General features: G+C 42.2%; 1 protein-coding gene across 18 annotated transcripts; it reads left to right on the forward strand.

Moving 5' to 3' along the window:
- mapk8ip3 (mitogen-activated protein kinase 8 interacting protein 3) lies at positions 1-27777 on the forward strand. Of its 18 annotated transcripts, none has more exons than XM_072368195.1 (34): positions 1-1053; positions 5090-5210; positions 5808-5878; positions 5972-6063; positions 6876-6899; positions 8940-9090; positions 10021-10249; positions 10426-10528; positions 10968-11086; positions 11906-11917; positions 13134-13151; positions 14558-14615; positions 16843-16995; positions 17164-17221; positions 17524-17675; positions 17940-17996; positions 18097-18267; positions 19143-19302; positions 20516-20566; positions 21467-21556; positions 21774-21926; positions 22424-22589; positions 22687-22884; positions 22992-23175; positions 23276-23395; positions 23608-23688; positions 23815-23882; positions 24220-24368; positions 24502-24673; positions 24827-24940; positions 25610-25648; positions 26102-26266; positions 26609-26755; positions 27142-27777. In XM_072368195.1, exons 1-34 carry the CDS (start codon positions 748-750, stop codon positions 27264-27266), a joined length of 4077 nt encoding a protein of 1358 aa, XP_072224296.1. In that variant the 5' UTR covers positions 1-747; the 3' UTR covers positions 27267-27777. The 18 variants fall into 18 exon arrangements, with proteins under 18 accessions (XP_072224296.1, XP_072224303.1, XP_072224305.1 ...); XM_072368202.1 differs by having other exon boundaries at positions 19176-19302; XM_072368204.1 differs by having other exon boundaries at positions 8940-9048.
- The last annotated feature ends 105 nt before the right edge of the window (positions 27778-27882 follow it).

The following is a 27882-nucleotide window of genomic DNA, read 5'->3' on the forward strand; positions in this document are numbered from 1 at the left end:
ATGCAGACGGCGTGACGTCAGGCAGAGTCAGTCAGCTGGCTCCTACATCTGAACAGCAGGGAGAGCCTCTCCCAAAGGGAGACATCACCATCAACGCCCGAGTCTGCCCAGCGGCATCGGCAGCCCGCCGGAAGAGGGGGAAGTATGGAAGAAACGGTACTATAGAGACGGTTCGGGCGTCGGTGGTAATCGGGAGATATAGATTATTTATTTCGCTATTTATTTATTTATTTATTTGCCCCGCCAGTAATGGCTGGGGTCCATGACTGCGGCTGCTGAGAGGCAGGTGCAACATCATCGACGAAGGCATTTCGCTCCTCGGCATGGACTCGGCGCGGGCCGACGCACAGGCTGGATCACTGCACATCCACGGCTGCCGGCATCAGATGAGCTCTGCTGGAGGGGAGCAGTAGCAGGGCCGCGTCTGGAGGCGAAAGCCTGGTGACTGGCGGTGGAGCAGGAGGGGCCACTCTTCAAATCAAAATATTTCAGTCCAATATTTTCTGCTTCGAGCTCAAGGTTACTCGCACACAACAGCACGCCGCCTTCCCTCAGCAAATCTGCGCTGCTCCAAAATGGAATAAGCGCTTTCTGTAGCCCGTTTGAGGCAAGGCTGTGACCCCATGCCCCCCTTCACCGTGTGCTGTGCGGATTCAAGCATTGTGACTCACGCTTTTCGGGCCTGAAAATTTGTTGATCGCAGCCGCATTTGGATAAAAAAAAAGAAGCCCGACTCCAGCTGCCAAGATGATGGAGCTGCAGATAGACGAGGTGGTGTATCAGGACGACTACGGCTCCGGGACCGTGATGTCGGAGAGGGTGTCGGGCCTGGCCAACAGCATCTACCGGGAGTTCGAGCGGCTGATACGAAGCTATGACGAGGAGGTGGTGAAGGAGCTGATGCCGCTGGTTGTGAACGTCCTGGAAAACCTGGACGCGGTGCTCACCGAGAACCAGGAGCACGAAGTGGAGCTTGAGCTGCTGAAGGAGGACAACGAGCAGCTCATCACCCAGTACGAAAGGGAGAAAGCGCTGCGTAAGCAGGCAGAGGAGGTGAGTAACTCCCCCCCGAGGCCCGACAGAGCCTTCACCCGCATCACCGCATCCAGCTTCCTGCTGCTTCCTTCGTGCTGTCGGCCCTGTCGGAGCTGAACAGAGAGTTCAGCAGACATGTGATTCATGTTTAGGCCTGTGACCAATTCTTAAGCTTATTTTTAGTCTAGAGGAAGCTGCTGACATCCTACTCTACACTTACTATAAAAAAAATGTGTGCTTAGAAATTTTATAGATTTTCATATATGATCAATTGATTATTGAGATTGTTTTTGCTCACTGGACAACTTACGAAGTCAGTGAAATATAAATTAGACAGTCAGTAGATGGGTTATAGTCTACATATCACCAAAGTAAACGGTTGTCAACTGAATCTAATTCAACTGAAACGGCATCGAAAGGATGCATTTACCGGTATGTGTATTACTGTCTGTGTATTGATTACTAAATGATACATTCGTATTGCTGTTCAAATAGTGTTGTTACTATCACATCTGATCATAACTACAGTGCTACTCACACACCACATAAAAGCGGGTGCCTCTGATAGTGCTTTCACCAGCCTTCAATAAAAAAAAAAACTAATTTCAGTAATTAGTTTCAGTTGAGCAGTGCTCTCTTCTAAACCGGGGCTTATACAAGGCAGAGTCCAGAAGTATATGCAAATATACGGCATAAACACACCATATGCAAACACAAAACTAAAGATATGATAGCAGTTCCCATAGTGCATGAAGGCAGAATGGCAGAAAGTCTGCAAAGCCTTGCACACACACACCAGGAGTGTAGCACGACTCTCGGTGGGCGTTTACACTTGAAAACGCTGAAAGAACAGGGACACAAACCACAAAAGTGCACAACAATGTGGAGCTATTAAATTGCAGGTCAAACTCCAGCTTGAGTAGTCCCCCCCCCTCCCTCAACACTGTCACAGCACCCATGGGATCCTGCAGGCATCATAAAGCAACTTTAATCCTCCTCCCATCCAAAGAGGCCTCAGCATATCACTGGTAGCCACGCTAGTATCAGCTTAGCTCAGCTTTTAGTCTGTTTCATCATCTGTTCTCCCCACTGTTTCCTCCCTCTGACAGTTTGCTCTCCTGCTCCAAGCCGTTTACTCGCTGTTTCATTGTAGCGTTTCACTAATTGCACTTTTAAGTGAGATGTTAGGAGACAGTCATTTAAAAGACAAAATGCGACCGTGTTTGATTCTTCAAAAGCCAGCAGGTCGTAGTAGGTGCACAGCTAGCTGGGGAGACTGTTTTAAATGATGGATGTCAACACGTTTAGACTGTCATCAGGATCAGACAATGTGGTGGGTGTTTTTATGAATGCGACGCAAGTATTTCTTTAAGATCAATTTCCTTTAAATCATGGTACCGCCTGGACTCGTCAGCCTTGAGTGGACTTACACTTAAACTTGTCAGAAATTAGACTCTTGGTATCACATCTATTACACAGGTGTAGTTAATCTGTGGGTTCTCTAAGAAAGCTTCTGGTGACGTGCTCAGTCCCACACCTTGCTCGGTTGTTTGATAAAGCACAGATACTTGTATTCTATGTCTTTTTTTGATTGAATCCTATTGCAAAACATTCTCCAACTGTTAGCTGAAGCTACTAACAAGAGTTTGAGTTGCCCACTTAGACAGCACTAAGTAACCCGCCTCTAACAGATGTTAGAGCTTGTTTTGTAGAAGACACATCCAAAGATGTTTCAATGACTCCAAGGAGTCTGCTTTTACTTCTCTGACTGGCTGCTGGCTGTTTTTGAGGGTTCACAAGTAACAGCTCAATATCATCGATCTTCCCATCAGGTCTTCACTTCCACAGTTTTGCCATTTCTTAATGGCATTTGGACAGTGAAACATGTGGGTTGGACTGCAGTTTGAGTTGTGGTTGTTGTGTGTTACCACAAGATTTGAAGATTTTGTCACCAGCTGAATTAATGATGGTTGCTGACCTGCCTTACAAGATCAAATGTGTCACTCATGGTTTTGAATAATGCATTAACATTCAAACATTTTCTGCGTGCAGCAGTGTGCATTTACCTGTTTCACGTGAAAAAAACAATCAACAAAAACGGTAAATTGCTCAGGGATTTCCCCACCTTTGTTTTCAACCCGCAGATCTGTGCTTTTTACTTCTAGTGACAAATTCTATTGCAACTGATAAACAGAGTGTTTTGTCAGGCTATCAGTGGTACTCAGTGGGGGATGGGATCACGTTCTATGTGTTGCAGTTGAGGAAATCAATAGCATGCAGAGCACACTGAGGAAGTCTGGCACTGTAACCCGATTTGTGCTTATGAGGAGAAGACGGAGAGATAAAAGCAAAGAGAAAGAAATAGGCTGATGTTTTACGGAGCTGCAGCAGGAGCGGAAAAAGTCAAAGTCTGATAAGAGGAAAAGACAAGATGATGTGGAGAGAATCTCAGGGCCTGAGGAAAACAGCCAAACACCCTCTCACAAGATGCACGGAGCAGCGATCAAAAATCAGCTCAGATTACAAGATTATTGGGCTCAAGCTAATGGTAAACAAAACCAACAGCTCTCCCTTAACGAAAGACCTCTATGATCAGTTGTTAAAGTGAGGTTCACAAATTCAGCCAAAAGCCGTGACCATTATTATCCTGCCTGCGTTAATGTTTATGCAGCTGAAAGTGTGGCCACAATGCAGTCAAATGCACTCAGCCCTGAGGAAATTAGCTCCACTCACTCATCACAAGGATACTTTCTGAAATATTCATACAGGACAGAATTAACTTAATGCCTCAACCCATGAATTCATTCATGCAAAGTGTCACCCTGTGAATGGAATTATTTCCACAGTTAGATGAAGTTTCTTTAAAGGTGTGTTTTAAATCACCAGTAAGCCTTTTCCTGGTTCTCGTGGCTGAAGAGAACAAGGCTATATTGCAGGTAAAGGCAGAGGATAGGGGGCTGAATTTGAAGGGCATTGCTGCAGAGCATGGTACCAGTCCAAGGGGATAGGATGAAGGATGATATTTTGCGAAGCTGATGTCAGCTGCTCCTAAAGTAGAACTGCTACACAGCAGCTACGGAAGACATTTTGCACTTTGAGTCAAAAGCATTAAGTGTGAATCAAAATGATCTCTGCTTTTGGAGATGTTATTGTTTCAGTGAGGCGTAGTCACAAGCCTGCTGTCACACTAATGAATATTAAATGCTGTGCAGGGTAGGGAACATGCATGTACTGCATATTAGTGTATTTGTGCAAATTTGATGTATAAACTCGGTTTTCAGTTTCTGAGTTAGCAGTAATGGTTTTGCTAATTAATATTGTTAGGTTTTAGTCTGCAAGACGATTTTTGTAATATCTCAGTGACATCTTTCCTTAGAGATGGAGAAATCTATTTTAAGGCTAGTCTTTGAACAGGGGGTTGTTTATTTGTTTTCTCCACTTGTCCAGTGGCTTTAGATATCAGCGTTAGTCGTATGCTTAGAAGGCTGTAATACTCTAGTATGTGCTGTTTTGTGTGGTGCATATCTGCTGCACATTTCTGGTTCCAAGGTCTCGCTGCAGTCAGAGGATTACAGTATTAAGACTTTGTGGACTTGCTGCATTGTAAAAAAAAGGGCGTCATTGTGAACAGCTTTATGAGGAAAAAAAAACACTCAGAGTGGAAGGGAACGAGGCGTGTTGTGCAGCTCACTTACAAGGTTTAGGCTGTATATTTACAGAGAGAAATCAGGATGTCACATAGAGCGGTAGAACTTTTGCTTTTCTGTGAGAAAAGAGTAGAATTTTTTCTATTTAGACACTGTTGGTTGATTTAAAAACAACACAGGAGCATCTGAACCCTGAATCTTAATCAATGTGCTCCAAATATCCTGCAAGAGCATCACTTAACAATCTGCTGAGTAAAGTACAATTGCAATTGCCTTTTTTTTTATATGGATTGAAGAAGAAAAATCTGTTAGTATACTATTAAATCCATTACTAGGAAACATTTCCCTTTTACTGCAGTCTTTGAAGGGGTTTTTTAGGTCTGTTTCTTGCTTTCTTTCCTCAACAGAAATTCATTGAATTCGAGGATGCGCTGGAAGCTGAGAAGAAGGACCTGCAGATGCAGGTGGAGTTTTTGGAGCTGCAGGGGAAACAGCTGGAGCTCAAGACAAAAAACTACTCTGACCAGAGTAAGTGGACAGACGTCTCTTCATGTGCTGTATGTGCAACACGTTTGGCTTTTGAAACAAGATCAGAGTTTTAAGACGCTCGAGTCAAAACCTGAAAATGGTATCACCTACACCTATATATTGATGCAGTAGTTCTGGGAGGAAGATCTCTTATTTTTGGCAAAAATAGGAAGGATAAGATGGAGCATACGAAGCATGAATTTGCCTTTGTTGTTCTGTGGAAAGGGAAGTAAACACATGAAGACTTATTTTCAGATTATTTGTGCCTTTGAACTGGAACAATGATTTCCTTTTGTTCAGTTTACTCCAGTAACACTGCCACACATATTAGTCTGGCTATTTAGTTTTCTTTTGTACATTTTTTCTTTCATTTTATATGTCAAGGATCATAATAAAGTAAAGAACGCAGCAAGCTGAGCACTAACATAGATTAAAAATGGTTTGATCTATCCTACCATACGTTCCGGCAGTATTAAAAAAAAATTATACTCACTGTCAGTTAGAAGCAAATTATAAAGTGAACTTGAATGACTTGCTTTCCTTCTCATTGCCGCTGCTGCTTTCTTGCTTCTTAACCGTTATCTGTCTGTTTCACAGTCACCCGGCTGGAGGAGCGAGAATCAGACCTGAAGAAGGAGTACAACGCTCTTCACCAGCGCCACACAGAGGTGAGCAAACACTCAACCTACAAATCCTCATCATGCTTCTCATGTCCCAAGAGTTAGAAATTCTAATTGCATTTGCATTCTCTTGAATCCCAGATGATTCAGACGTACGTTGAGCACATAGAGCGGTCCAAAATGCAGCAGGCAGGGAGTAACAGCCAATCAGAAGGCCCCGGCTGTGGACGAACGTGAGTGGCTCCTTTGTAGGCGTCGGCGGGTCATGTCATGCTTCTATGCGTTGATTTGATCTGTAGCTTTCACCCATCGTCTTGTTGAAAGTGTTCTATGTTGTGCTCTGAATGTATAAGGCTCTTCATGTGTCATCATGCTCATTGCGTTGATGCTGGCATTGTTTATCAAGAGGGAACAGCTGGCCTGTCCATGGATGGGGAGGAGAGGCTCTGTGTAAAGAAACTCAACAGTCATCACAAACCTTGTGGAAAATAATTAGAAAAAAATTTTTAGCAGTCATTTGCCAGCTTGCAGTGTTGAGCAGCAGCCCAACCCATGTGCATGAAGCAAAATGACATCTGCTGCAGCTTCTTTAAAAGAACTGCATGTTAGTCCCCTCCAGCTTTATGTTCTCTTGAGTCCTAAAGTATCTATATCATGTTTCCTAAATACAAATGAACAACGCTTTCCTATGCAAAGCATCCCAATCCTGCAAATCTACTCCTGTCTATGTTACTGGACAAAGGAATGAGGCCAGTGTTGCATTGTAAAGCATGTTGAGGTTTACAGAATTTATTATTCATGAAGACAAGAGGATTAACTCAGGTTCTGAAACCTGCACGAGTGAACCGCTGATTATCTGAAGCAGCTTCAGTCTTAAGAAAAAGACCACCGTGTGGAATTTTAAAACTACTGACTGTAATCTGGAAACTAGAGTAAAACTGTGTGTTAGCGAGCGTCACGGCATGTTCCGCTCTCCTGTCTCTCTCTAATCGGTGTCTGTCTTGTCTGTCTTGCTGGCTTGCTCTCTGTGCCGCTGTTTGCACAGTCAACGCCACACATGGAGGAAAAGGTAAACCCAACATGGTTCCACAGCTGCCCCCCCCTCCACTTCCCTCTGCTCCATCTTATAAACCGGCCTGCTTGGAATTGAAATGTGACTAAGAAATGCCGATGCCCCTCCTTATCTTTTGCTTTGCTTCAACACTTGATATATAGCGGCATGTGAAAGTTTGGGCACCCATGGTTCCATAAAAGATTACTTCTTCTTCTACTAGCTAATACACTTAAAAAAGGACGTGAACCGAAAGTTCGGACATTTTCCATCAATAGTATTTAATAGTAAACTCTTTGGCCAGCATCACAATTTGGTCATGTTTATTGTATCAGTTATTTTCAGTTCTTGTTTGGTGAATTTAGAGACGTTCTTCCTGCAAAAGGCTTCTAGTTTTGTGAAATTCTTGGGCAGCCCTGTGTGCACCGAGGTCTATCTACAGATTTTCTGATTGACTGATATTTAGGTCAGAGGACTGCGAGGCTCATGGCAAAACCTTGAGCTCGTGCACCTTGAGGTATTTGAGAATCATTATCCTGTTGAAGATGCCGACCTCTTCTCATCTTCAGCTTTTTTAAGCAATTATGACTGCTTTAGGACTTTTCTGCTGTTTATGAATTCACTGTTATCAGATGTTTTCTGTGCCTCTGGCTTTAGTACAAGCCCAGCGCGACAATCCACCCCATTGCTTCACAGCTTGAGGCTGTGTTCATGAAATTTTGCACCCTTTTCTCTCCAAATGTAACTTCATTAGAACAGTTTGAACCCTCCAGAGTCTGTTCACTCTTCCTGAGGGTCTTTTAAATTTAAACAGGTGTCTGATTTGCCTTTCTGGCAGTCCATGGAGCAGTTGTCCCGGGAAGTTTTGAGAAAATCCCTACCTGATGAAACTTGTGCATCAGATACATTACTTTTCACAGAACAAGACAGCTGCTAAGAAAAGACCTTGACTGCTGATTTGAGTCACAGTTTTTTAAAGCCTGATGAAGGACTGAGACCGTGGTCAAATTTATTCAAGATCTCAAATGTCTTGAATCTCCTATAGTTTTTTGTTCTTTTTTTTTATATTGTGCACCTTCCCTTTTTTTTCATTCTAAAATTGCACAAAACGTCAAAAGCACACCAATCTTACTTAAAGTATTGACAGGAACAGTTCATCTAGAACTGTTAATTAGTCTGTTGAGCATCAGCTACATCTTTAACTCAGTTGACTGTTCATAGTAACAGAGACTTCAACCAGGGCTGCACAAACCTTTGCATGCAGTTAAAAAGTATTCCCTCGTGCATTTGCCTTATTAGTTATTGATGCTTGAAACAGCTACTTGTTATTATGAATGCATTGAAGGCTCTGCATTTTAAAAGAAAATCACAACATAAGGAACTGATGAAAAGTCACGTTAAACAGAGGACGACAGGTTTTCCAGATTTCTCCATGTACCTTCTCCTCTTCCTCCCTCATTTTCTGTGTCTGTCCATCTGCCCTGCTCGTCTGTTTTGTCCATGTTGTCTGTTTTCTTGAACATCAGGATTTGGGTGGGAATGCAGATCTTTGCTGTTTTTATGGGGTTACTTACTGTCTGCATTTATATTGCACGATCCTGGTCTTGTCGACAACTCTAAAAAGCATACTGCGAAGCTGTGCATGTCTTGTGCTTCCTCTGGGTTCTTTCTCCTCATCGTTTAAGGGGATTGGACACTTTTCAGCACGAGTTGACATTTTGAGAAATGCTTTTATAAGGTCTCATATATTAACATATATATATTTAGCATTAATGGGAAGTGGATGTCTGTATTGTCACCAAAGTTTAAATGTCAGTCTAAAGATAAGAAAGTGTTGTTGCTGGATTTTCTTTTTATTCTTTTTTTTTTTTACTTTGGACAGAACCTGGCTTGTTTCCCTCAGTTTGTAGTCTAAGCTAAGCTAACAGGCTGCTATGTGTGCAGCTTCCTGTTTACTGCACTGAGTGGAATCCAACTACTAACCAAACTCAGCAAGTAATAGTTTGACCCTGTCAGTCTCACATTAGTCTTCACACTCCTTTTTGTCTTCTCTGTCAGCAGCAAAGCAGAGCGCCCGCCGTCGTTGAGCCTGTACCCCAGCGGCGAAGGCATGGTACGTGGGGGTCTCGGGGGGGCTAGGATGATGCCCGGGAAAGACATCTGGCAGGTCAGCGAGCTCGGCCATTCCACCTTCAGCTCCGCCTATCAGGTGGGACAGTCCCTGTCCTCCTCCACCACTACAACCGCAACCTGGGAAGTGGAAAAGGGAGGGGCTAGCATTACTGCTGCTAGCCACACCCACGTGGACCACCTCCCCTCCCACGCCTGCTTGTGTCACTTTTGAGGAGGCAGCCTTTAACAGAATCAGTCATAAATTTTCCCCTTTAAAATCAAAGTAGCATATTTGAGTACATTTGTTGACTCAAGCAAGCAGGGACAGTATTTTGCTTTTTTTTTTTCGTGCAGCTTTTTTTTTGTTACCGTGTGATTATGTTCCAGTGTTTTTGTGGCGCTTCTACCATGTGTCGTCATGTTTTAGTTAATGCTTGTGCAGTACATTTAAGCTTGTGTATCCAGATATTGTTCATTTTGAAGAATAGTCAATGTTATTCTAGTCTTTATAAGGAGAAAAGAAACTGCCAAGGTGAAAAACAAGTGTTACCGAGATTTGTTTTCCTATTAGGGATTTAAATCACACTGAGCATTAATACAGATTGACTTTTGCTGAAAGTTTGTTGAACCCACAAAGTTGACTTTCTCTCAGTTTGCAGCACATTGAAGTTTTTAAATCAAATCAAGCCGTCACTTGTTGATGTGCATCAGCTACTTGAGATTTTTGTTTTCCCAAAACACTTTTAAAAATTCTTCGATGAAGCACTGGAATAACTCAGAAGTTAATGTCACACCATTACAATAAAGAAAGGGAATTGAAAGTCAATACTTCAAATCTTTTATTTTTTTTATTTTTTTTAATGAATTTGGTTTCATTTGACCCATAGAAGAAGAAAGTAATATGTTGGCAGGTGTAATAGGTAGAAAAGTAAGTGCTTTCATTTTGATGTTCAACTAATGCTTTTTGTCTGTTGTTCCTGTGTCTCCGCCTCATCTTCATCACTGTACGCTACTGCCGTGCATCAAGGAGGACGGATCGGAGTCTGACTCAGTCGCAGCCACACCCAGCAGCACAGGAAGCAAGTCCAACACACCCACCTCCTCTGTCCCCTCCGCTAGTGTCACCCCCATCAACGAAGGCTTCTCGCAGTCAGATTTTGACATAATGCGTACTGGGAACCGCAGGAAAAGTGCCAAGCGTCTCAGTCGGAATATGGAGGTGCAGGTGTCCCAGGAAACCAGGAACGTCAGCATTGGTAAGAGGATGTCAGTAACTACATCTTTGGTTGAAAACTTCGGTTTTCGAGATGAAGCCTTGCCCTATCAACACCCTCTCCAGTTTTAAAGGAGAGTGCATTAAAGCTCTCACAAAAAGCTCTCAAAAGCTTCTGCTTACATGTAGCTGTGGTGTCTGTCTGGAACATTTTTTCAGGAATGGGAAGCAGCGATGAATGGTCAGAATTTCAGGAGATCATTGATTCAACCCCTGAATTGGAAATGTGCGTGGATCCCCGCGTGTACGGAGGAGGAAACAGGTACAACTACACTGTGATGATATACGAGCATAAAGTTCACATCTGCTGAGAAAAGCGTCATTATCGAACGTGCCACATTACAAGAGCAATGCAATCTCTAAATCCTTGAAGGGATTTGAAGGATAATTTCTGTGTTTGGGAAGATTTCTGCATTCTTCCTACAAAACATATACAGTATTCGAACCTCTTTAAACACACACCACAGACTGCTGTTCTCTTTAAGGTTGTCTGACTTTATTTTTTGCCAGAATTAGGATTAATTTAGAAAGATTTGGTTTTAGAATGTCAGTAGATTGTTTCCCCACCAAAACCAGACACGTGTAAGTTTCTTGAGTACACGTGCTTAAAGGGTAACTGTGTTGCTCTTGCTTGTAAACAGCTACCGTAAAAAGTATTATTTTTGATTGAAAGTATAAATAACAATCTCCTCGTGTTTCAGCCCCTCTCAGGGCATAGTTAATGAGGCTTTTGGCATCAACACCGACTCTCTTTACCACGAGATCAAAGACGCCAAGTCGGACATCATTGGGGACGTGGATGCAGGTGCCGAGCTGCTAGGTATGAACAGAAGTTTGGCTGCAGCATATTTTGCTGGTTTAATATGTTGAGCAGTGATGCCCTTGTCTAAAAGAGACTGAAAGTTTAATTATTATTTTTTTAGGTCACTATTTAATTTTTTTAAATGTTTTTTTTTTTTGCTTGAAAACACAAACAAAGTGCTGTTTCTTTCTCCTGAAATGATTACCGTCGAGCTAAAAGTACGCAACAAACTGCAGGAAACTAAATGCTCATGCTTGAGTGTGCTGGACTGTTTTTACTTTGCATCACTGCAGAGAAGAAGCTCCGTTTGAGGCTGTGAGAATGTGCCTCTGCACTGACTTTTCTTTCCTTGCATGGAAGGCTGCAGCACTGCATCACTTCAGTCATCATTAAGAATATACAACATCACACAGTGGAGTTCAAACCCAAACCCAGCAGCCCATCCATGCAGTGTTACTTTTATTTGTTTATCTGTCTCTCTGGTTTCCTTATTTGTCTTTTTTCTTCGGGACAGAAACATATCTAATCTAGTTTGACATCTATTAGAATGTTTTTAAGTTTGATCAACTATTTAGTCCAAAATGCTTCTTTCGCTGTCATATTTTTCATGATTACACAGTTTTCCATTATCACTCTCCATTTTTGCTTTAAGGGATTTTGCTCATTTTAATTTGTGTTATTGGATTAAAATCGTTCGTGGGTTTCTTTTCCAATCCCTACATTTTTACGATGTAGAAATAAGAAGGGGAATTTGAGCCATTCTCCTTGCGGTCTGTTAACCTCTCACACATTTCTTTTTGTCCCTCTTTTATGTGCTTCTGCCGGTGACACCCATAGGCGAGTTCTCAGGTGTGTATCTTATCATGCGCTGGTTGCCATATTTTTCTTTCACTCTCTACTCCTTTCTACTCTCAAAACTCCACTAAAAGAAGATATTTCTCAGTGTACACAAATTATATCATATCATATTACTGTAGTTTTAAGCACTAGCATATGATCGTTAACTTATTGCTCAATTAAGTAATTTGGAAATGTGTAAATCCATAACCCTGCAGTTCAGCTTTCTCTGCAGTTGTATGATTTCTGAAACAAATCCTCACAAAATCAAATCCAATTTGATTTCATACCATGTATCTAGCACTATATATCACTTATGCACAAGTATCTGGCCTAACAAAGTGAAATTATTGGTAAAAAATGTTTGACTCAGCCCTCCCCAATTAAATGCTTTCTCACATTTTTCCGTGTCTCACCCATGACTATTAATTCAAACAAAAACACCAGCCAGTCTGTTTGGGAGCGTAGGCAGTGTCTGCTCAGTCCTGTGGAGCTGACCAATCAAAGGCAGCCAACCCAAGGTGCTTCCAAAATTCCACACAGTACACAACGTTCTTTAGATGTGCCGTTCAGCCTTGCTCGACACACGGCGGGGCGCGTTAACACGTGGGTTATTTATGTGGTGACCTGTTAACTTTGCGTCTACGTGCACTGGTGAGACATTTTAAATTTACACTCAAATTAAAGATTTATTTAAGTTCTGGTGAGCAAAACACTTTTTTTCAAGGGGGAATTTTACGCTGGTGTGATGGCGGTATACAGCAATACTTCAAATAATACTATACAAATAATCATATTTTTGTTTAGTGTACTAAACAGCATGTTGGGAGGGAGTTTCACATGCACCCTCAGAGTTTCTTTTTTTTTCTTTTACAGGAAATTTGTAAATATCCAGAACCAAAAACATTATCTGGGGACTTTACTCAGTTCACCTGCCGCTCTGATATTCTGCTTGTTTCACTATGACTTTAAAATAGATTTGATGGTGAACAAATCATCTGCTGGGTGGCTGAAATTTGCACCAACACTAAACCTAACAGGAAAGGGAAATTGGAGCCTGTGTTTGAGTCCTTCAGCCCTACTTTAAATCTAAATTAATAGATATTTATCAGCATATTCTTTCTCCTCTTCCTGTTCTTCTCTTTCTCTCTCATCCTCTAATCTTCTCCGTTCTCTCCGTTTCTCTCATCTCCCTTTCTCCTCCCCCTTCTTCTTCTTTTGCCTCCAGTCCGTGATGATTTCTTCGGTAAGGCGTGCCATGCCTACGCTCATGGTCACTTTTTCTTGTTATGTCATTTCCTGGCAAGCTTTCACCGCCTTCTGGTTGCTTCCTTGTGCCTGTTTTCATGTAGCTCGATATCTATATTTTGTGCCACCTTTGCATCTCCCACCCCTAAATTTTAATTTTTTCTATATGATTTAATAAAAGATTAATGCAAATGGCCATGCAATTAAGTTTTGGGCAATTTTATCTGCTTTTTAAGAACATTATAAAGTATAGTCACCACTTTGTTTGGAACTAGGACACCACAAGCGAATATTTCAACAGTAAAGAGGTACAAACTGTAAATATTGAAATCGGTATCGAAGGTGCATGTCTTCGAGGATAAACAGGAAACAACAAGGATACGTCCTCAAGTAGCTTTGATAAAGTCTGATAGTTCAATAGCTATTGTGAAGACCTAATGTTATGACACGAGGGCTATATTGCTCTTCTTCAAACATTTACATTGAACAGAAAACAAAAGCAGGACAATAACTGGATTTTTCGGAAATGCATGCGTTCATTGAAAAACAAATCATCGGCCTTTCCAACACCCCCCCGTTCAGGTTGTTCTCTGTAGTTAGCTGTTTGTTTTTCTCAGATTAGAATTAAAAACCACAAGTCTGAGGGACAGGTTGAACCCAAACAGAGAAGGATTTATTTTTCTGCCTCTGCAGTTAGATCACATACCACAAACATTAACTCCACTAATCCACTTTGACCAAGAACCCTTCTCTCTGAATGCAGTAAAGCCAATGCCAGCCTTTGTAAAATATAAGAACCTCTTATCCTTTTTCTTTTAGTTTGGTTTGTTTGTTTTTGACATGTTCTGATGTCTGAATTTTTGTCTGTGTTAAAATTTTTGCTTAAAGTTTGTGTGCTCGGCTTATGTTGCACAATGCTTGCTGCTTCCATACAAATACGCGTTTTTCAGTTAGTTTCTTATAATGATTAAGATAATCAGGAGTTGATGAGCTTGATAATAATAACACACGTAAATTTAACACCGTCATGGTTCAACACTTTATTCTGCATGTTTTTTTTGCACTCATTGACTCAAATTATTGCTATGAAAGCACATTTTTTATTTTGAGCTGAAAGGACTAAGTCAAAGTACTCAGCAATGTAGTCTCTGTCTACTTTAAGACAAAAATGTTGCTCCCTGGATGAGCCTATTTGGCTTTATTTGAAATATTCCCACTTTATATAGAAAGCTTGTAGCCTTTTTTCCGCAACAGACATTAAGATTTGTTGATTTGAAAGACAGTGTTTCTATAGAAGCACTGAGGAATGCGTTTGACTCGTAAATCGACAAATTGAACCGGTGGATTTTAGATGTTTCATGTAAAGTGCGATGACTTACAGAGACCTGAATGTGACTGTTACAGGGATGGGAAAAGAAGTGGAGAACCTGCTGACAGAGAACAAACAGCTGCTGGAGACCAAGTAAGAGACACATGGAAGATTAATAGCTGTTCTACATATCCTATAAATGTTTTGCCCTTAATCCAAAAGAAATTATATATACGTAATGTAACTGAAAGATTTGTCATGTGATAAAATGAGCAAGATAGTCTCTGCTAGGTTTGATATGTTTGATCATCTGCTTATAATCGTATGACTTATGACAAAAAACTGGTTACAGAGAAGAGAGGCCAGCTTGTATGTAGCTGTGTTCAGACCCGGCTCAGCCAGGAAAAAGGGAGGTAATATTAAGCAAGATGGCATTGGTGTTAGGAAAAGTAATTTATTGTTTAGTGATATTGATGATTAGATATATAAAAAAAGACAACAAAATCTAAATTACAACTAAAAACAGTCTGTGGGTGTTAACAAATCAAAGATATTCGCAAAATTAGCTGGACTAAAAACAAAATAGTAACTCTAAAAACCGATCAAACTATTTTATGATAAATACAATGGTTAACACCCCAGGTCCTAATCAGTCCAACAAAAGAGAAAAAAAATAGAGAAGACAAAAACAGGTCTCAATGTTGAGATGCTCACACCAAATCACAGATGAAATGAGTAGCAGAAATTACAAGGCAGGGATTGGTGGATCGGGATGCAGAGGAGTCCAGATACCAGACGAGAAGCTAGGAGGAGTCAGGACTATCCAGCCAATCCTGAACGAGCAATGGCACAGCTTGGCCAGAAAACCAGCTCCTTGCAAACACGCACACACAATCTGCATGCCAGAATAGGCCATGGCCTGTAACAACTACCCACAAGCGGCCCAAAACCTCTCTAGTAGAAGGGACAGGGAAACCGGTGGTGACAACAACCTTTGTCTCAACAAGGCGCACTTGTCCCTGACCTAAGTGACAGCGGCCTTTCCAAAGTCGCACTTAGCTGGGTTTAAAATGAGTGAACACTTGCTTTAGGACTGCCAGGTCTTCTTCCCAAGAAGAGGTGTAGGCAATAAGGTAATCTAAGTATGCATTACAGTTGGATATCCCAGGACAGCAGAGACTTAACAAGACACTGAAGGGTCACAAGTGTATTGCACATGTGAAAAGCCAAGACGTTATACTGCTGGAAATGATTTGGGGTGATGAATGCAGATCCACACAGTTGTCAACGCTGTGTGAAAATCAGGTATAAAATGAGTAGGACCATCTGATTTGGTTTCCAAGAGGCACTGAGAACTATGTTTTGCAAAGCCGTGTTGCAACATATACCCAGTTTCCGGATTCATTATGGCTCTTTTTACAGGGTCCACTCGATATAGGTGCTATTTATTAGGTTTTGCTCCATTTACATCAATGAATTACGATTTGGCACGTCATTAAACTAACAGGGGAAACTTCTTACCAAAGACACAATGTCTTTTTGTTGCTCTACAGTCAAGTGTTTAAGTTCAAAACAGAGCACTTCTAATATCTAATATAATAGTTTGGCATTCATGGAGTCTGCTGGGGGAAAGAGCACAAGGTAAAGCCATCATTTCCCATGTTAAACTCAGGGTCATTGGCTGCTATCAATGCAGCGCTGCCATTGAGAATTGCCGTGGGACTGGACAAGTTCTCTGCTTTTAAAGAGGTGTCTCAACATGTTTATGTGGCAAACATTCAGGAGTGACAGTTACATAATCAGCATCTCTTAATCTTTCAAGGATCTCATAGGGTCCTGAAAACTTGGCACTGAGTGTAGTGCCATTGACTTTAGCGTCTGATGCCAGCGCTCCAAAGCGCCCTGAGACTCAGGATGGTTTGTGCTGACTGTGTGCTGTATTTTTAAGTCTTTGGGAACCTTCTTGAAGAGCTTTGACTGGAAGTTAGTGCCTCTGTCAGCTTGGATTATTCGAGGGAGGCCAAACGTGGAAAAGAATTTGGTCAGAGATTTAGTGTGGCAGCACACATCAAGGTAAGTAGAAATTGATTACCAGACTTGGTGTGGGGTAACGGACCAACACAGCCTATGATGACACGCTCCAAAGGCTCTCCTGCTACAGCAATAGGACAAAGCGGAGCATGAGGAATAGTCTAGGCTTACCAACTACAGCAGCACCGGGTTACATCTGCTTTTAAGCCTGGCCATTAAAAGTGCTTAATTAGCTCATAAGTTTTTGTAATGCCCAAAAGTCCTGACCATTAACTCTCACGATCTAGAGATAAAAAAAAAGTCTCTTGCTTCTGATTTATTACTCCACTGTGTTTCTGCCCTTTGACAGAAATGCTCTCAACATTGTGAAAAATGACCTTATTGCCAAAGTGGACGAGCTCTCGGGGGAACAGGAAGTACTGAAGGAGGAGCTGGAGGCAGTGCGGCAATCCAAGAACAAGGTGGATGCCAGAGTCAAGGAATTGGAAGAAGAACTCAAGAGGTAAAAATAACAGCAAGTTTATTCCAATCAGATCCAACTGATTTTAAAAAATCCTCCTGGTATTCATGATCCTGAAATGTAGGAGAAATATTCCAGTGTAATGGAAGATAAAATCTGCACATTGCAACAGACAATAGACACTTTTAGACTTTTGCTTTTTGGCTGCAGGTTAAGAGCAGAAGCTCTTGGAGCATCTCGGGACTCCAAGGATGAAGGAAGTGATGATGTAAGTAAAAATGCCACTGGCCGTGTCAGCAACACTCATCAGGTCCTATACATAGGATCGGTGTTGATCTGTGTACCTTCGTGGTATAATGACACTCTAACACCATGAAAACAAATCTTCACAGAAGCCACATGTAAGCTAACAAAGTGAATGTTCTGCTCAAAGTGTCACAGATTTTTTTGTTGACTTATTTGGTCATCTTTTGGCACAAAACAAGAAATAATCTTGAATCAATTTTTGCTCATTTCTGCTTCTTTTGTCATAGATATGGTTAAAATGACTCTATGCTTTCTTGTACTCAGTTTTCGTCACCCATGCAAGATGGGGACATGACAATGACTCAGCGGCGGCGGTTTACTCGGGTGGAGATGGCCCGTGTACTGATGGAGAGGAACCAGTACAAAGAGAGGCTGATGGAGCTGCAGGAGGCTGTACGGTGGACAGAGATGATCAGGTAGGTAGCAGAAAGCACTCTTAACAAGCGATGAAGAACTTGGATGAACAAGTCACTTCTCGGAAGTCCAATTTTTTTCAAGAAACGTGCTATTTTATTACAAGAAAAAGCTTTTTCTAACCTTTTTCATTTGTCTATTCTATCATTTTCTTTTTATCTTTTTGTGTCTGTTACATCACTCTCTTCTATTTGATTGAAGATGTTTTCATTTAATGTTTCCCCATGCAAAATACTTCATAGTGTTGTTTCCCTCTTTCCTCTCAGGGCGTCCAGAGAGAGTCCAGCAATCCAAGAGAAAAAGAAATCCACCATCTGGCAGTTGTGAGAACACATTCGCTGAAGTATTATTAAGAATATTTGAATGTTAAACAAATCCCGGAAAGATAAAACGTGTCCCTCTCTTGCTCTCTTTGTCCCCAAGCTTTGCCCGTCTCTTCAGCTCGTCGTCCAGTCCTCCACCCGTCAAACGGCCGTACTACAGCGTCAACATCCATTACAAGTCTCCCTCACCTGCCGGCTTCACTCAGCGACGCAGCCACACCATGTGCCAGATTTCTACCTCCAACCGCACGCTGGAGTTCTTCCCTGAAGAGTGAGCAGCAACTCGCTCCAGACTCCCTTAACACTGAACCTCCGTGCTTGTCTTCCTCCCTGCTCTCCTTTGGTCTGAACGCTGGCTCACTTGCTCGCTTGTGGCAGCTTGCAGAGTACAGAGCTTCCAGAGAGAGGTTCCTTGAGCATTCAGCTTCGAGTTGTCTGTTTAAGATTACACACTGACGTAATTTGGGATTGGTTATAGTTTCCTTCATAACCTGTTAAACAAAAAAATCTTCATGTGCTCCGAATATAACGTACAAAAGCAAAAAGTGTTTCGGGGCTTTTGGCTTGGTATTCAAAGGTTATTTATTTGATGGCGAGATGAGTTAACATGACAAACCTAATAGTTAAACACAGCGTTTTGAAAGTAAAGTAAAGCATGATTGGTTTGGAAAGACCCCGCCTTTCGCCCGATGACTGCTGGGATAGGCTCCAGCCCACCCGCTACCCAATTAATGGATTGACGGTATAGAAAATGGATGGATGGTTTGGAAAGTTTGAAATGTAAAGTTTCAGATTTCTGTCTCGCAGACACACAAATCTCTCCAACAGGCCACCAGCTGTTCACCTACAATCTTACAGACACAAAGGGATGCTTTACTGAAGCTGGGTCTTCCAGTTCTGTTCTTGTTTACATTTTAGAAACACTAAATGTACAAAGAATCTTTCCACGAGGTGCAGTTTAATGTGATGAAAAGAGTGCTTTGCTTGAGCCAGAGAAGAGGTTGTTTAACAACTGCTAGTAACTCCATTGCTATCGCTTTTCTCGACTTCCTCCCGTCTTCATCTCTTTTTCTCTCTGCCTCCTGCTGCTGGCTGGCCAGGCTGCTAACGCTTGGCTTTTTCTCCCTTCCCTCCCATTGCTTCCAGACTGGCCAGTAACGGTGTTGCGTCTCTCCTCAGTGACTCGGCACTGTTGGCCCGCCGAGAGCAGCGCCGCGAACAGTACAGGCAGGTGCGTGAGCACATGCGCCGCGATGACGGCATTATGCAGGCCTGTGGCTGGAGCGTGCCATCTCGCTTCAAACAGGTACGCACCACGCAAATCAGCCAAAACAACAGAGACCCGACAGGGCCTCTGCATACATGTCACAAAACAGCATCCAGATGTTTTACTGACTGATATGAGACCGCAAATGAGGTGCAAACCTGTTTTGAGCATGTGGATTGGTGTTTAGACATAGTTCTTAAAATCTGTGACACAAAACTGGGCTTTGTAAACATTAGAGTTGAAAAGATTTGTAACGACAAAGCTGGGAGTGCAAAGTAGCTGTTCCTGCAGGTTTGATATACAACACAGACTCTGATAGGGTTTCTGAACATTGTTTCCCAGGTCCAAAGTCGCATTATCTTTTGTTTAAAGTTGATTCTCACATATCAAAGTGAAGGCGATCAAACAGTATCCTACATTATGCTGAAAAATGTGAGAAAACTCACATGGTATTTTTTATGTATTATGTAATTTTTAAAACTCTAATTCATTGCCTTAGGTCCACAATACATACATTTCTACAATGAAATGATTGATAGGACAGATGAAAGTGATTGTGGGTCAGTACTCCATTCACCCTGCTTATTAGTGCTGACTGCTACTGTTGTTCAGCCTCAGGCTGGTACATTGTGGCACATGTACGACAAGAAGAAGAATCTATTTAAAACTACTAAATGAGGTCATTTCTCATTGTTGACAAATTCTTAAAAAACTTACAGTGTATTTTAATACTTTCTAGCTGTTCTGCCTTGCACTCAGCCCCAACTTCCTACTGAAAACTGTAGGTTTATAAAACGCTAACAAAAAGCTACTACATTCATTTCCTACACTGTAACGGAACTGCAGATTTAAGAAAATGCTACACAGCAGGAGAAAATACAACATTTGTTAGAGACTGTCTTTAGTTGAGGAAGAGTAAACATGCATCATGTAAATAACCTTGTGAATATTTCCATTACTCTTGTAGAACTGATTTCAAACTGAACCACGGAAAATATTATCCAGAGGTATGATGTAGAAACGGCATTTTATAATATAAATAATAAAGATATATCAGACTTAAGATATCCCAACTATATTCATTAGTGGAACAGGTTTATTTTAAGTTTAGATATTTTGATTTCGAGCATGAACGTGATTAGATAACATGCAAGTGTAACTGAAACTGTGGCTGGCAGGCTACAGTTGACTCTACAGCTCAGAGGGCCGAGTGTGTTGGTAGGCAGGTGGCTCTAACTCTGGTCTCCCACAGACTGGTGGTCAGACGGACAGCGCTCAGGACAGCCCGCTGAAGAGACAACAGGCAAGTGAGACCGACAGAGTGCCAGCATGCGCCTTTAAAGGCTTCCCCACCCTTTGACCTTCCACCTAAAGCTTTCGGGCCCCACAGACAGACAGTTGTAGAGAAAAGATCACAAATGTATGATTTGTGATCAACTTTTGCCTCTAGAAATGCATGAATATTAAGGGGTTCTTTTCATTTAATGTGAGTCAGAATCACAGTTTAATACATTTTAAATATATGCTACGATGAGACACATTTAACACACTTTGTGAATGCAGGTTTCAGATAAAGTCATATTTCTGTGGAGTTGATATCGACCTGTGCCAGTGTTTTGCAGCCTTTTAACCTTTAACCTCTGTCTGTCTCAACCTGCCCCACTTAACAAACTGATGCAGTTATCGCTTAACTCCTGTGCCTTATCTTATCTTTGTTTTTTTTTTTTAAAGGAAAAATCCACTTTAAAATAATTTTTAATCGTCAAATAGTGTTGTTTTTGTGTGACTGGAAAATCCGAGTAAAAATGGGTTGTGTACACCAAAGACGAACACTGTAACAACCTTCCAACTATAAATGTTACATGTTGTTCAGTTTCTTCTACACATTTCAAAACAGAGGCTCTGGGACTCTTTTTCTAATTTCTAGCCATAAAAATGACAACTGATCAGCCATAAGTACAGCCATAATTAAGTTAGATTCGGAGAAATTAGAAATGAAGGTTTTGCACCTGTGTGCTGTGGAGTTTTTCCTTTAATTCATGTTGTGTATGTGCTGCACACACATGCAGTGCATCCACATACAGTGAATGTTTTTTAATTTTTTTTTCTACTGTGCCCAGTAGAAGTATGGATGCTTTGATGGAACAAGACAATAATACACTACTTATCTTGTCCCCTGACCACTCATCACCTTTGCTTTTAGACCACCAATGAGAAAGAGGATAACCGCATGAAGAATGTTCCTGTCCCAGTGTACTGTCGCCCTCTGGTGGAAAAAGACCCCAACAGGAAGGTGAGATGTCGTCTGTGAAATGTAACCCCACAGATTTTCAGTTTAAACTACTTTTACTTGCTTGAATTTTTAATGTTGCTTGTAAATTGCATGTTTCATACCAAACATAGTTTTCTCATAAGTTTCTCTTTGAGCACCTCCGTTATTTCTATTTGAAATTCTCAAAGTGTTGTACGTTCGTTATAATGTTTGTATCTGTGCATGTACATGCACATAGTTGTGGTGTGCAGCAGGAGTGGATCTAGCGGGATGGAGGGCCAGCAGCCAGGACCTACCAGCCAAAGCGCTGTCAGGTAGCAGCGACCCCCTGCGTGCTGAGGAGGACGGATCCGACAGAAAGAACAATCACACGTCCCCTGAGAAGAGGAAGGTAGACCTACTTTTAAACTGAGGATATTAGATTACCTCTACTGTCTGCTACAATATATATTGGTTAATAGTGGTGTATTGTCTGCTCAGGGAGATTGCAACCCATTTTTTCCCCCCCGTGGCGGAACTTTACTCATGTATCTTAAACAGCTCACATACAGTACACATATGGTTGTTCTGAATCCTAAACAGAAAACAACTTTTAGCCAGGAAATGAAAACCTGTTATCCAAGACACTTCCTCAGGTCCTCAACAATACAATTTTTAAGTCGATGCATCGTTAAAGAGACAAACAAAGAAAACACATACACAGTCACATAGTCATTCCCGGGTTTATGAGAGTGATGTCCATCTCACGCAAAGCAGCTAAATCTAAAAATGATTTTTCTATGGGGCATAATGCTATAAACTACTCTGGATTATTATCAAAGAAATATCCTACAATGCAATGAACCATCTCGGTCTTTTTTCACTTGGTCATCATTGTGTTTCCTTCAGTCAAAGGAGCTCCAGGAAACAGATACCATGAACAGTCGAGTGTGGATCCTCACCAGCACCCACTCTGCCAGCAAGGTTGTCATCATCGACGCCAACCAGCCAGGCTCGCTGGTAGACCAGTTCAACGTCTGCAATGCCCACGTGCTCTGCATCTCTAGTGTGCCAGGTCAGATAGAAAGTGCTGCTTAAAGCCGTGTGTTTTTACCGTGTGACTGTCGCACACTTTTGGCTGCTAATGTATCTGTGTGTGTCTTTGTATTTAGCTGCAAGTGAGAGCGATTACCCAGCAGGAGAGATAGTTTTGGATCCAGGTGATGGTGGAGCAGGGGGTGGAGAAGACGCTGGTGGGGTGGAAGGTATGTTGGCTGGCATCACACTCGTTGGCTGTGCCACCAACTGCAGCGTTGCCCGGAGCAACTGCTCCTCTCGCACTGACACACCCATAATGGACAAAGGACAAGGTGGATAAATCACAAATACTCCTGCATCTTTGTAGTATAGAAAGATGAGGGACGTGACAAGGTTAGTGTTGTGTTTCTTTATTTATTTCTCTGATATTGTACTATAGCCCCCACTGCTCCCCCCATGAATGGGAAGATTCACACTGCCCAGTCAGCTGAGGAAGCTACAGAAGCCACAGAGGTCCCTGAGTCAACGGCCAACCATGCAGAAATGCGATCTGGACCTCCAGGACCGTTTACTGAGCACGTCTTCACCGATCCTCAGTCTCGTACATCAGATGCCTTTGACAGGTGGGGGGTCAAAGTCTGTGCAGTACGCTGGATTAAAGTCATTACCTTGAGATCACCAGCAAAACCAAATACAAGTGCTTCACGGTGTCTGTCCACACAGGAGCACAGGCCAGTCCAAAGAGGAAACCTCACACCCCACAGAGTCAGAGGATGGAGGTGAAGAGGCCAAAAACTACACCAGCGTGGCCCCCACCATGTGGCTTGGGGCCCAGAATGGCTGGTGAGTGACTCATCTGCTGAAATTCCACGGTACTGACACTGCAAAATTTGAGCCATGAATAAGTGTAGAGCTTTTCTGAGCTAATAAAACTCCCCAAAAGTCTTAACTGACATCAGGCAGATTGTGTCAGCTACTACCCAGCAGACGTGACAGTGACAGGCTGTTTGTACTTTCTTAAGAGTAACTTGCTTCTCTTTTTTTTTTCTCTCAAGGCTTTATGTCCACTCAGCTGTTGGAAATTGGAAGAAGTGTCTCCACTCCATTAAACTCAAAGACTCTGTGCTCAGTCTTGTGTAAGAAAAACATCCCCACATGTCCTCCTTTAGGGCAGTCAGATATCATCTAGTCGTAATGCAGATTTTCTGATCTAAGGGTCTCTAAGTGCTTCTATGAACTCCTCCTATGTCTCCTGCTTGCAGGCACGTGAAAGGTCGCGTGCTGGTAGCCCTCGCTGATGGGACACTCGCCATATTCCATAGATCAGAAGGTATTGGCATCGCAATTATTTGTTTTTCCAGAGCACCTATCCATCACACTCCGGGTCTGTTTTAGGAACTAAGAAAAGCAGCAGCGATTTTTAGTGTCACCATTGTTCATGGTCCATGGAACCTGAAATGATGGACTCACCAGAGAGAGTTGAAAGGTTTTCACAGGTTTCTCAAAAGCATGTGCACTATCCCTTAATTTATCATTACCGAGGGTAAAACACTAAACTGTGTGTTCATGCTTTCATTACTTGTGTTTATTATAGATGTGAATGTTAACAGGTGCTCTTGTCCATTATAAACGAGCGTAACTTTGCATTTATTGTGTGCTTTTAACAGATGGTCCGTGGGATTTGTCCAACTACCACCTCATGGACCTCGGTCGACCTCATCACTCCATCCGCTGCATGGCTGTAGTCCACGACAAAGTGTGGTGCGGATACAAGAACAAGATTCACGTCATTCAGCCAAAAAGCATGCAGATTGAGGTGAGTTTCAAATCCCATTCCGGTGATAACTTTGTCCAACATTTAGCTTTTGTCCTTTTTATTTTGTTGCAGCATTTCACCGCAGTGACGCAGCATTGATTTTTTCCATCTCTGATCCGTTTCCCCACTGTAGAAGTCCTTCGACGCCCACCCTCGCAGGGAAAGTCAGGTGCGGCAGCTGGCATGGATCGGTGACGGTGTGTGGGTGTCAATCCGGCTAGATTCAACCTTGCGTCTGTACCATGCACATACACACCAGCACCTCCAGGATGTAGACATTGAGCCATACGTCAGCAAAATGTTGGGTGAGTTTTGATTACCTGTTTTTAACAAGATGGCGCGGTTTGTAGCATTTATCACCAACGAAGCTGTCGCCACTCTAACACCATAGATGTGTTTTTCTTCTATCCTGTTGAGTGTTCAGGTTCACTTCCACTGATTGTGGTTGTAAATTGCAGGTACTGGCAAGCTGGGCTTCTCTTTTGTGCGAATCACAGCCCTGCTGATTGGTGGAAATCGCCTCTGGGTGGGAACTGGAAACGGTGTGATCATCTCCATCCCTCTGACAGAGAGTGAGTCTTGACTTATTTATACAACAAGTGACTCGCAACAAAATGTGAATCCACGTTTCAACACTCTTTTTGACGGAGTTGGCGAACACAATCTTAGATTTTCAGTGGTCTTTTTAAACTTTACAGAGACAGTAGATCATCTGCTAAGGAGGTGTTACGTTTGTAGAAAAATGACAGCATTACCGTAAGAACTGAATGATACGTTATTGGTGTTAATCTGAATCTAGCAGCTCCACCATGTGAAAAATTTGAGATTTAGTCTGGTTTATTGGTCAATTCTTTTATTTATCTGTTATTCATATGAGTTGTACATGACTTGCATACGTGGCTAAAAGATCACAGTACCTTCACGACCCAGTCGTAGCAAATTGTGTCCGTAATGTCCTGAAGTGAGTCTGAAGTTTTCACTCCAAATGCAAAACAAAAACCCCAACTAGGAGGTGGTCTTTTTAACCACACAGACCACGGTCCTCACCTGCAGCAGCGCTGTTTATCTTTACTCCTCTTTAGCTCATCCGTCTTTCCCCCACGCCTTATCCCACCCTTGTTTTTCTTCCCTCCCTCCGAGGTTGCACCTCTCTCACACAGTCTTGGTCGTAACTATTGCTGTTCACTGTCCTCTTTTTTCCTACTATCCCTCCATCCTTCTCCTCTTCCCGCCTCCCAAAGCGGTGGTTCTTCACCGGGGACAGCTCCTGGGTTTGAGGGGTAAGTGGGAGTGCTCCCATCCTCCTGCTCTTGTGATCTAACTGTTCTCACCCAGTCAAACCTTCAAGTCTCCTGAGACAGTGTGCCGTCTGCAGATTTGTGCGGCATTGCACACTGTTACAATGAGGTGTTTCTTTATGCTCATTATGCAACCGATCAGGTGCACATTGAATATTTTGCTGAAGAACATGGAAAGTATTCCTAAGTGTTTGTTGCTTTAACAGAGGGGAGTTTCACTCATTAGATGCTTTGCATGACATTTATTACTGTGATTTATTGTATCTGTGACAATTATTTCATTACTGTGTAACAAATCCATTGCATGCAAGGGGTTTATTTAAGTTGTTTTAAGCATTTTTTTTCTTTGCTTTGTGTGTGTATCACGCTATCAAATCTGATTTACTTCTGAGCGTTTCTGACTGTTTTTTCACCCATGTGCTCTTGCTGCATCAGCCAATAAAGTGTCTCCCACATCCTCTGGCGGGGTGATCCACGTCTACGGCGATGACGGCTCCGAGAAGAGCAGCGGCAGCTTCATCCCCTACTGCTCAATGGCACAAGCCCAGCTCTGTTTCCACGGACACCGTGATGCTGTCAAGTTCTTCGTCTCTGTGCCAGGTAAGTACAGAGTCCGACTTGCTGGGTGGGTTTTGATATTCTTAGCTGAATTTTCAGTTTAGTGTTTGTACACCAACGCTTTCGAGATGGAGCTATCTTCCTTTTATGGGAAACTACATGTCAAATCAAGACATCTGTTTTACAATTTTACATCGTTTGCAAAGATCAGATGCTCAGATTATTGAGGTTTAATGTCCCTCTGTTCCAGTTTGATAAGAAAACTGATAGTGTACCTGTGACATGCTATTCAATATGGCAATAAAGTATTTGATGTAATGTTTTCAAATGTTTTTTTCAGATGTTTTAATTGATCTGGAGTTTTTTGTTTTGCTTTTGTGACAGGCAATGTTCTGGCCACGCTAAACGGCAGTGTTCTGGACAGTCCATCAGAGGGGCAGAGCTCCACAGCACCCACAGAAACTGAAGCGCAGAGTGTTCAAAACGTGTTGGTGCTGAGCGGAGGCGAGGGCTACATCGACTTCCGCATTGGTAAGCGATCGCACGTGCTCATGAAACAGAAGCTAAGCACATGTAATCTGTGGGAGGCTGCTGTGTGGTCCTGTGGAACACCGAATATTTACAACCAAGATTCAAGTAATAACAGTTTAAAGAAAGTGTTGAACAGAAATTTACTGATTGGTTCTCTAAAATAATACAGTTTATATGTAAATATACTCTACTGCTGCCGTTCCTAACCACTCGAGAACTGAAAAGCATCTGAGATGCTTAATATGGTCAGATCTCCTTTCATGAGTATCAAAAAAAGAGACCAGCATACATTAAATAATAGCAAAAATCAGATCAGTATGCATAGATCAGATTTTTAAACGCTGAATTAAAATATTTGTGTTCCATCATGACCTGTTTTTCCTCAGGTGATGGAGAGGATGATGAGACAGAGGAAGGAGAAAATGGTGCGGCTTCGCAGATGAAACCTGCTTTGAGCAAAGCTGAGCGAAGCCACATCATTGTCTGGCAGGTGTCCTACGTACCCGAGTGATACCTGGATCTGCTTCAACACCCTACCCATCCATCTCTTTAAAGAAATCTCTGAGCTCTCCCCAACCTTGTAATTATCCCCAGTCATGTAAAAGTTCCTCATTGGCTCTCAAACAACCCTCCAAACCGTGCATCGCCCTTTGTAACTATGATATCCCCTCCTCCCCTGCCACCTTCTAACTTTAATGCCTTGTAAGTACCTCCTCTGATCTAGTTGTCTGCCTGCCATCCTGTCTCTGTCCCACACAGGGCATTGTAACTATCATCATAAGCCTTGTAACCCAGCCTCATAACTACCTCCCTCCTCTGTATTGATCTTATACTCACCTTGTAAACACACTGTATCTTCACCTTATATTTACCTGCATCTGCCCCAGAGTTGTTCCTCATCTTCTTCCATTAATTTATCTCCTGTGAAAAGCCACACCTCATTTTAAAGCAAAGCCCAGAGCCCGAACATGCATCAAAATACGCCAAAAAAAAAAAAAAAGAGAGATCAGCAGGTACAGCAACATGAATGAAGACGCTGACTTGCATTTTCACCAGATGCCTGGGTTTATCAACAAGCCAATCACCAATTTGATAACCATTTACGCCATTAATGGACATACTACTGT

This window comes from Leuresthes tenuis, unplaced genomic scaffold, assembly GCF_036924035.1.
Source record: "Leuresthes tenuis unplaced genomic scaffold, fLeuTen1.0.hap1 SCAF_17, whole genome shotgun sequence".
In the NCBI taxonomy this organism is placed as follows: Eukaryota; Metazoa; Chordata; class Actinopteri; order Atheriniformes; family Atherinopsidae; genus Leuresthes; species Leuresthes tenuis.

Coding starts and splice junctions, on each gene's coding strand:
- mapk8ip3 (XM_072368196.1), top strand. CDS start 748: ATGATGGAGCTGCAGATAGACGAGGTGGTGTATCAGGACGACTACGGC. Junction 10,250..10,425: donor AACCAGGAACGTCAGCATTG/GTAAGAGGATGT, acceptor ACATTTTTTCAG/GAATGGGAAGCAGCGATGAA. Junction 23,689..23,814: donor GACTCTGTGCTCAGTCTTGT/GTAAGAAAAACA, acceptor TCCTGCTTGCAG/GCACGTGAAAGGTCGCGTGC.